We start from the raw sequence: 10,174 nt of genomic DNA, 5'->3' as shown, positions 1-10,174 counted from the left end.
CTTTTGGCACGAAACTGTCACTGCGCCAAGCTGGATCTGTCGGCACCTCCCCCTGCTGCGCCGCCACACCCATCTCAGCGCACCTCGGTCTGCCAAACTACCAAACTGAGCGCGCCTCGGGTTGCGCTGCTCGAAACTAGCTCTGCGCGGGGTTCGCCACCCTGTGCCACCCTGCGCTGCGCCGGGAAACTAGAGCCCTTAGTGTCAGAATGTTGGTAAGATGTGTGGCTTGTGGAAAATGAACCCAATATTTACTTTAGTGACTATGGGGCGAAAGAATTGACCATAAATTGTGATCACGTTCATTTTCCTCATTGATGACAATACATTCAGAGCTGCTGCAAGTCTCCTACGGGGGCGTGGCGCTGACGTCACTGAATCAGGAAGTGAGCTGAGTGGGGTATCTCGCTTTATCCAATATCTCTGATTAAAGCAGCCAAGATTATTATGGGATGGATTTCAATGTAGCTGATTTGTCAGCTAAACATTCATTCTGTGAACTCTACTCAAACATAGTGTAATGTTTTGATGATTAATCGTGCTGTTTACGCCAAATTCCTACCTCACCTATGTTACGCAACTTAAAAATAGCAACATTTTTGCACCTATTTAGGTTTCAGGAGAGAAAATCAGTCATTCTCAACATTTATTGTCTTGTGGCTTTAGAATGATAAAGATTGTTGGAGATCAATTAAATACAAAATAGGATGCAGGCACTACAGCATGATCTTTTTCTTTTTTAAATTTTGGCAACTGTCATTTTTCCCCCTAAATAATGTACAGATTTTTAGGCACTGTATTATCTCGAATGGCTTGAAGAATAGTGCATGTAGCTGCTGTAAAAGGGAAAAAATCTCCAGGGGGCAGCATGACCCCAGACCCCTCAGATTTGGGTTGAGCCTCTAATGTTTACAGCATCTGGCCCCTCCCCTGAAAAATGTTAGCCTTTTACAAACACAACAATATAGCAATTATTACAGAATGCATGTCAAAATCTCTATATCTCCAGCAGGTTCAGAAATCAGATGTCTACAGCTCATTCTGAACTCTGCTGCTCAAAAAGCTGAGCATGAGTCACAAAAATTTTTGTTATTCTCTTTAAATGGAGTTTTATTAATTTTGTGTCTTTTGTTGTTTTAGTCAGCATCTTATGTCAAGGACATTTAAATACCCCACGCATGAAATTTGCTTTACAAATAAAGCCACACCATGACCCAGCCTCAGATACTTTTGTACATTTGTATAATGACGTGTGAATTTGACAGTTTTACATAACTAATTCTGTTTGTGTGTTTCCAATATAGTTTTTCATATTAGCTAATCTCCCATATTCAGAGTGAAATGAACACAGATCCACCTGGAGCACTCACACCAAATGCATTTGATCTGAGACCCTTTGAAACACATCCAATTACATCTAATCTTTTAATTCCCGGCCTAATGTGTTGCTTTGTACGATGTACCAAGCTTTGTTTGTAACCACGTCCATTAAGGCTGACCTTGTTCACATTTACTTTAGCTAAATTACTTTATGACATTGGCACAGGACAGGATGTTTGGCACAACAACACAATCTTCATGCTTTCCCTCCAGTCATGCCATCTGTTGGAATTAAATCATCAAAATCCAAACTTTGGTTGCTATGTGATTATTTTTGCCCTGAATCTCTTACAATTACATGATATAAAATCTATTGACACAGATCCTCACTTGTTGTACAGGACAATGTCGGGCCTCCAGATGATCTCTGAGGGAATACGAATGGAGGTGACATTTTCATATTCCTCCGGGTTCCAGCGGAGTTTGTAATCGTTCCATTCCTGCAGGAATACATTAATCATATTCATACACTGAAGCTTTATATTTGATTGTATCCTTAGCACATATTTTATCTCTTATATTACGTACTTGCTTGACCCATACGTTTGTGGTCATCATCTGGTTCTTCTCATCCTTATTTCATGTAAATGAAAGAGAAAATGATTAACATCAGTGATGATTATCTTCTTTGAAATGATTTGTGTGTCAGTCTGGACTCCATCATCACATGGATAGAATTTCTGTCAACATCTCATTTTCTAGTCATTTATTTTTTCAAAGCTACCACATGCACTCACGAATCATTTACTGAAGAACTCAACATACATAACCTCTATTTATAAAGACAGATTAGTTGTGTAATATGCCAGGAAACAAAAAAAAGAAAAAACATTATGCAGTGCTTCGTGCAAAAACACCCTCAGTGTGCTGTGTCTGTTGCTTTGCTGCTACTGCTGGCAACCTGCTATCTCCAGCGCTTTCCCAGCAACATCTAAGACACAGCAGTCAGTGAAAACACACTGAAGGGGAAGACAACTTTACCAAGAGCTGACTCTCACTACCAGGCATGTGGAGCAAGCGCTGTCACCTAATTGTGTGTCAAAAACCTGGAGAATCATCCCTGTAGCGATGCACGCTGCACATATTCAGTCTTGAAGCTGCACCAGGCAACTTTGCACGTCTCCAAATGGCAGTTAAAGGTGTTATAAACATTTTTTTTACCTACGTGAACAGAAACCCTGCAACATAATTAGTGTCTGTAATGAAAAGATGAGACAAGAGGCAAGAGAGAATAAAGATTTATTTTGTTGAGACCAGCTGTGTCTGGATTTGAATATTTACTGCCAGTGTTAGCATACTTGACAACTGAATTTAATTTGGGAAAATAATTCAATCTCTTCCGTTGTGGTTTCATTTCCGCTGATAAGTGATCTGTATATTTAGATTTATCTCTCCTTCCTGGTGGAGCTTTGAGCTGGTTGGTATTGTGATCATAATGAAATAATACATAAGACAGAAAGAGCACAGTTGAAAATGTGTCATTTAGACAATTGCACTGCACAGACACCATCATAACACTCATAATATTAAATCAACTTTTTAAGGACCACACCTCAGCATCTAACCTGAGTGAAGTGATATTTGGAAGTAAGTTTACATGCAGTTTAATTTGCTGCAGCTGCCCATTTTATTAGCTATTCAGCCTACAAACTGACATTAACACTTCACTTTTCCCTGGTGAATGTTCTATCCAATTGCTAGAATAAATGTTGGTTGTCAACAAAGTGGTCAATGTGTGGTTATGTGTAGGCACAACAAAAAAACAAACACTTGTTTTGGGTTTAAATACCCTGCACAATCTCTGCTGGAAACACAGTGATGTCTTGGTACAAAACAACCGCTTTTTGTGGCACTATCCCCAGGGGAAACACAGCGACACAGGGTCACTTAAAAACACCCACATTTGGTGGCTAAAAAGCTGTTGAAAATGCAATGATAACTAAAAAGCAACCCGTGTTGTTTTGCGTTGGTCTTGAACAGTAGTCTGTAGTCGTCTACAGCTTGGCAGGCGTCTCACTTTGGTGTCACCATAGCTACAGGACATAACTACAGTACATAGTGGACATAGCTACCGTGATGTCACCCATCGGTTTGTGGACTGTGGTTTCGGAGAGTTCTGCATTGTAGCTGCTGCCATCTTGGGTTTTTGGAGCCAGATGTGATCATATTTGGAGGAGAGGGTGGAGCTGTGGATGAGCGAGGGGCGGATCTGACTCATAGACCAATTTCCAACTGGTGGGTCGCAGTCAAAAAGTGGGTCATGGTCCGTGCTGAATAGACCACAAGTGACTTGTAATGGGTCAAGTTTGTAAAAAAGACACTTTATTTTGAAGTACAGGGAATTTCCGGCACAGAGGTTTTATTTTGAAGTGTCATTTCCTGCTGTGAGGGTCCTAAGGACAGAGGGATGTCATATGCTGTAAAGCCCTGTGAGGCAAATTGTGATTTGTGATATTGGGCTTTATAAATAAAATTGACTGAATTGATTGTAGAGTGAGTGACTAACAGGCTACTTGACAGCGACAGCAAACTAGCTTGACAACATTCAAGTATGACGCTAAATTTATCAAACTGTGTGGACCTTGAACTAACGACTACGGAGAAATCTGGACCCTGTGGCGGGACCAGTCAGGAACCACTGTAATGGACCGCAGCGACACCTCACACAAAGCCTGTCACTCAAGTAGACCTACCCTTAATTATGTGTAACTTGTTGGATCTGTGTCCACATAGCGTTTTTCATCAGTAGAAAAGAGGTGGTAGTGTCCTGGGGGTGCTTCATAAATTAGCACTCCCAGCGATTTTTTAAATCACATGCTCCACATGGGTATGTTTCTATGATAACAATATCTTGACACTATCAGTATCTAGGTACCTAACATATTGTTACATAACAGAGTGTTGACTACATGGTCAACATCAAGCTTACAAAGCAAAGAGTGATAAAAGCACAGTGTTCGCTGGCCAGTCTGCTCCTAAAAAATTAGCTTTTCTGTCTTTGTTATGACAATAGATGATAGCCTAGCTAACAGTGGCAGTGACGTCACCTGCGCCTTTCTGAAAAGGCTGAAAAAGTCAGCCCCTATACGGTTGTCACAAAGGAGGAAATTAGCTATAGAGACCAAAACCATTTTTTGTACCAGGCTGTAAACATGTTTACTACTGCTGTGAAGTTAGACATTTTAACATGAAGTCTACAGAGATTGACTCGCTTCTAGAACCAGCCTCAAGTGGCCATTAGAGGAATTGCATATTTTGGCACTCCTATGTTGGCTTCACTTTCCAGCACGAGTTTGCTGCTTGATTATCAAGCCATCCACCACCCCCCACACTCAAGACGACAAAGTTAGCTCACATAGTATATTACTTTTGAAATGTTGACATGACACATATGAAATGTACAAATGTAACTCATTCATGGTTTGCAATAAAGTACAATGCCAACATTTTCTTCTGGTGACTGGGCTGAAATGTTTGGTGCCGCATTCAACAAGCTTAAGTGCAAAACAAGACGTGTTCATGTTTGTAAGTTAGATAAGGAGGAGACTTCCACAAGAAGGCTAATCTTGGTGGTCTTTGGCTTTGGGTCTTTGGTGTTGTTTAGCAGGTTGTTGCCTGGCTGTTGTAACTGTCTGCCTATGACAGAATAGTGACGTCACTGCTTCAAATATGGTTTAAAATTAAGTGATCTGATTGTCTTTATGGAAACGTCTATGTAGATGGAGAATTACTGTGGAGCCGCCTTTACGAAACAAAAAATAAAAATAAAAAAATTCTCCAGGTTCCAGGTATTTTCCTCAGAGGAGACCAGAGGACAAATGACTCACAGAACAGATATGTATGCTGGACCAGTAATAAAAACAAAAAAAGCAATCAAAGTTTAATAGTAATTTCTGGTGTTGGCTATTGGTGAAACCTAACAATGCTGTGAGGTTTTACTCACCACATCGATAAGTTGGGCAATAGACAGGCCAAAGTGGACTAGCACTGTGTCTGAAGTGTTTTCCACAGGCCGGGAGAGCTTATTGTAATGTGCGAACAGATCCTGGAGCAGCCTCTCTTCAGCGTGGGCACGAGGTCCAACTTGGGAACAAACTGAGGGGAGGGAGGAAGACATTAGACACAAAGAAAAAGCTTAGACTAATAGCATGGCCTTCTTAACCCCTTATGTGTAATTTAATGTACTTTAAGTATTTTAAAACAATACCTTTACATCTTTTCTTAAAACTGCATATAGATGCCTCAGTTAATAGTGATACTCGTGCTCATGTTTCTCTTGTGCAGATTTTGACAATAACCTTCTATAGGCATATAACCAATTTGAATTGTTTCTCTTTTTGCACATTTGTATTTGAAATGGAAACTATGATTTCAAATGCATACTATTAATCCTGAACATATTTTATACCATCTACAATACATTCATCTATAATGGATTTAGCCGATCCATTCCACCGTGAAGAATTCAATGTACAGAGTGTAATCTAAAAGGAGGGTGACCTCTATTATACAGGTGGCGTATGGTTACACGGGACTGTATCTGACAGATGAGACAAACAGGGAGAGAGGAGGGGGGAGGAGATGGGAGACGGGAAAAGAGGAAGCACGAATCTGAGTCTGAGGACATCCGTTGCGTCTCTGAACGGACGTGCTGATGGAGCGATCTGTCGAGACGTCTCCTCCCTCCCTCGCCCGCTCTCACCCTCTCTGCTTCAGTGTCTCTCTGCCATGGCCGCTCTCTGATGGAGACACTCAACCCCACCAGCCCCCCCGCACTGAGGATGACCTAACAAGGTCCGGGAACAATTAAAGAGACGAGGATTGTCCAGAGAGTCGTACAGCACAATGTCCTTTGTATTCCAATCCATTTTTTCATATTCAATTAGGCATTTTTCTATTCTGGACATGGTGCATCTGTGCAAGTAATTCAGTGGCATGGCAATTCATCATAGGCAGGATTTTGTTTCAGCAGCCTCAATGATATTTCATTATGCCTGGCACTACTGCATATTTCAATGTCTTCCGTGTGTGGACCACTGTATTGTGTATGTTGTTTATTACACAAAATAATAATTGAACTGGAGCTGGGGTTGGTTTTTATTACCTCATTATAACTTGAATCATGTAAATGCACAGGATGGCTATCTATCCATGGTATTTATCTCTCGAATCTGTCTATTGTATCTATCCTTTTATCCATCTGTCCGTCTGTCTGTCTATATATCCATCTCTTATCCACTGTATATATCTAACAGATCTATTCATCTACCTATTTATCTCTTATCTACTGTATCTATCTTATCTATTGTATCTATCTACCGAATCTACCATATCCTATCTTCCTATCTATCTATCTATCTATCTATCTATCTATCTATCTATCTATCTATCTTCCTATCTTCCTATCTTCCTATCTATCTATCTATCTATCTATTGTATCTATCTACCGAATCTACCATATCCTTTCCACCTATCTTCCTATCTATGTATCTATCTCTTATTCATCATATCATATCATCTATCTCTTATCTATAGTATTTGTCTCCTATCTTTAATATCTATCTACCATATCGATCCATCTATCTATTCATCTCTTATCTACTGAATCTATGTATCTTATCTATAGTATCTAACGTATCTAACGTATTGATTTGTACCGTATCGTATCTATTTACTGAATCTATCTTTTCTACCAGTTCTATCTTACCTACCATATTTATCTGCTCAATCTACTGTATCTTTTGTATCTTTCTATCTCTCATCAACCATATTGATCTTATTTATTGTATTTACTATATCAATGTATCGCTTGTATCTATATATATTTGATCAATCTATCTGTCTATCCATCTGTCCATCCATCTATCAATCATCTGCTGTATAATCTACCTTTTATCCATCTATGGAATCTATCGTATGTATCTATCTATCGCATGTATTTATCCAATGTATGTATGTATGTATGTATGTATGTATGTATGTATGTATGTGTCTATCTTAGACAAAGATGATCTGCTTTTCTAACTTCTTGTCTTAAAACAGGGACACAGGTGTTGTTGTCATGCTGCCGGCCTTCCTCTCAGGTTCTCCTATTCACTCAATCAAAGCTGATGGGCTGTCCTTCAGTTGCCTGAAAACTGGCATCCTCAGTTTTTAAAGGCTTGGGATCAATATCTTATTAAATGGATGTAGTTTCTTTTTTTCTCCCCGCGTCTTTACTTCCTTTTCTGCCTGAATGTGTTTGACATGTCCAGACGCTTAACAACCTTGAAATGTCTCTCTGTTTTCCAATGAAAGAGACCAGCACAGGTACCTTTGTTTCATCACATCAGCTCAGCACGATATCTGTTGAATGCAGCTGATATTAAATAAAGAGGGACGCTCCAGTAGATTCTAAAGCAGGCTCGCAACTAATGGGTTTACATAGGGGAGCTCACAGGGTGTCATGACTTTGACAGTGTGTGGGGCAGAGCACTAATGTGTGCGGGAAAAACTGTTGAATGTGTTTGCTTCTGTACAATATGCTTTACACGACACTGTGAATAACACTGGAACAGACTGTGATGTTACGAGTCACTTAGAATAGAGAAACCCTAGCCTTTTCATTCAAGTTGGCTGTCACATAATCACTGAACTTTTTTTTCTGTTTTTGTGGGAGTATCAAGTTCCTTATACTTTAAATCATGACATTTTCCTGGATGCTTTTCATTGTTGGTATCTGTTCTGACAATTATTTATGCAGACAATGGCAATCAAACTAACTGAATTATGTAAATCATCCAGAAATTATCATATTTATTTGTTATATAGTTAATCATTTCTGGTATAAAAAGCAAATATCATTTCCAGTAATGTTTATTTGCTGATATTTTTAGTTTTGCAGGGCACAAGCCAAACAGTTTCATCCTGCAGTTATCTAGATGTGTCTACTGGACCCAATTCTGTCCCCATTTGATCAATGTTCTCCCATAGGCCAATAATGCATGAGCAACGAGGATCACTTTCTATACAATCATGTCCTGCCCATGAACTGGGCAGACAACACTTGTTTCCAGGTCACTAAGCAACGGAGGCATTTCCTATGTCCTTGTCTAATGAAAACTACACAGAACAACAAAGTTTTTTGTGTCTAGAAGGTCGGGTTTTTTTCTGTTAGTCATGTTATCAGATTCGCCTCAAGAAAAAGAAAATCCTGACTTAAGCTTAATTAGGGACTGTATAAAGCTATTGGGGTGGGGATGGGGAGTCTTAAATTTGTTTTATTAAAAAGCAAAACCCTCTGATGGCTTGTTTAATATTTTCTTTGGACCCTTCCCCTCATTAAAAAAATCTAATAACCTCCCTTCAGTATCTCATAACAATATACGCATGGCATAAAAAAATCTAAATATAACACAATAAAGAAAATACAGCCACTCTCTTCTTCTAAATTATGAACTCATCAGCATTCGAAGTTATTACAGAGCTGGCCCGGGATCCAACTTTGTTCTTGCTGGTTGACTTGAGCACAATATTTTCACCCAAAATGAATGAAAAAAATAATGTGTGATGAGTCAAAGTTGAAACACCTCCCCCTGCTCTCACAATAAACATAGACCAGCCTCACTTGAGCAAATATGAAAAAGACTTTTCTGATAACCCATCTTTTCTCCCCTTATAATTTTCACACAGTCCCTTAATTTGATGAAGAAAATGAGATGTGACGCAAGTCTAAGTGAGAAAACGGTAATGATTTACCTTGTGGAGGTAGAGTGAGGAAAAGTATGCTCAAATATTTGTATATATCCATAGCGAACTCCCTCCAACTTCTGCTGGATTTCAGTCCCGATGGTCAGTCATCCGTCCTGTAGCGGTCTTCAGGAGGTTCAGATTAGGTTAAATAGCCAGATGGAGAGGTCATGTTGGTCTGTGTCAGCCCTGGGCCTGGTGTTCCTTCTGGCTCCGTCTGTCCATCTCCTTATCTGCTCTTTTGTCCAGTCTGTCCAGAGTGTCAGTATGAGGGACCACAGACCTGTGGTCTCCCTGATCCAACACTTGAAAGTCCCTCCTCGCTCCACTGGAATCCTTTATCCAAGTGTGGCTTATCCCTGTCTTCTCCACCCTCCCTGTCTACATTACTCCCTCCCTCGCCTCTCATCTCTCCGCCTCCTCACCTCATCTCCCTCTCTCTCTCTCTCTCTCTCTCTCCCTCTCTCACTCACACACACACACACACACACACACACACACACACACACCTCATTTCTCTCTTTGCATTCTCTTCTTCCCTCCCACTTATTTGCTTTTCTCCCTGTTCCAGCTTTTTGTCTCTCACTTTTTCCCATGAAAAACAGTAAACTTTTTTGTCTGCATGTGTGTAAGGGAGGGGAGAATTTTACATCTGTTGAGATGTTCTTACCAGCGCATATAGTACACATGAGCAGTGCTGTGTGTGTTTTTTGCAGACCAGATATTTGTATGTGAATTGTGTGCATGTAGATGGCTGTCAAAGACCAGTCTGGTAGAAGTGCTAGTGAGTCATAGGACCTCTGGATACTCTTCAATCTCCTCTCTGCCCTGTTTCCCAGGAGCATATCGTCATCAATCCCCCTCTCTCTTTATTTTACCCCCTCCTCTCTCTTTTAAACACCCCTGACCCTCACCTGCTGTCAATTTTTTTTCCCCCACGTAATGTCTTGCACACAGACGGATTTCTCTTTCTCTGCAACCTCACTGTGCATCACTGCCAGTCTGCTTTACAGCTTTTATACGTCAGGAGAGCTCAGTGCCAAGGCTGACCATCTATTGAGACAGT

The 10,174-nt window shown here is 40.2% G+C and overlaps 1 protein-coding gene across 2 annotated transcripts in view; it reads right to left on the bottom strand.

The window, feature by feature from the left end:
• LOC126403322 (neuronal acetylcholine receptor subunit alpha-2-like) overlaps window positions 1-9,450 on the bottom strand; it is a 16,843-nt gene extending 7,393 nt beyond the window's left edge. Inside the window, exons 1-4 of one of the 2 annotated variants that reach the window (XM_050065913.1) lie at window positions 9,118-9,450; window positions 5,324-5,475; window positions 1,909-1,953; window positions 1,711-1,820 (exon numbers count right to left, since the gene is read on the bottom strand). In XM_050065913.1, coding sequence (XP_049921870.1) covers window positions 1,711-1,820; window positions 1,909-1,953; window positions 5,324-5,475; window positions 9,118-9,169 — 359 coding nt within the window. In that variant the 5' untranslated portion in view covers window positions 9,170-9,450. The remainder of the gene's footprint in view (window positions 1-1,710; window positions 1,821-1,908; window positions 1,954-5,323; window positions 5,476-9,117) is intronic. The other variant, XM_050065914.1, reaches the window with a different exon arrangement.
• Window positions 9,451-10,174: the final 724 nt, after the last annotated feature.

This window comes from Epinephelus moara, chromosome 16, assembly GCF_006386435.1.
Source record: "Epinephelus moara isolate mb chromosome 16, YSFRI_EMoa_1.0, whole genome shotgun sequence".
Taxonomy (NCBI): Eukaryota; Metazoa; Chordata; class Actinopteri; order Perciformes; family Serranidae; genus Epinephelus; species Epinephelus moara.
This window is presented reverse-complemented; position numbering and strand designations above follow the sequence as displayed.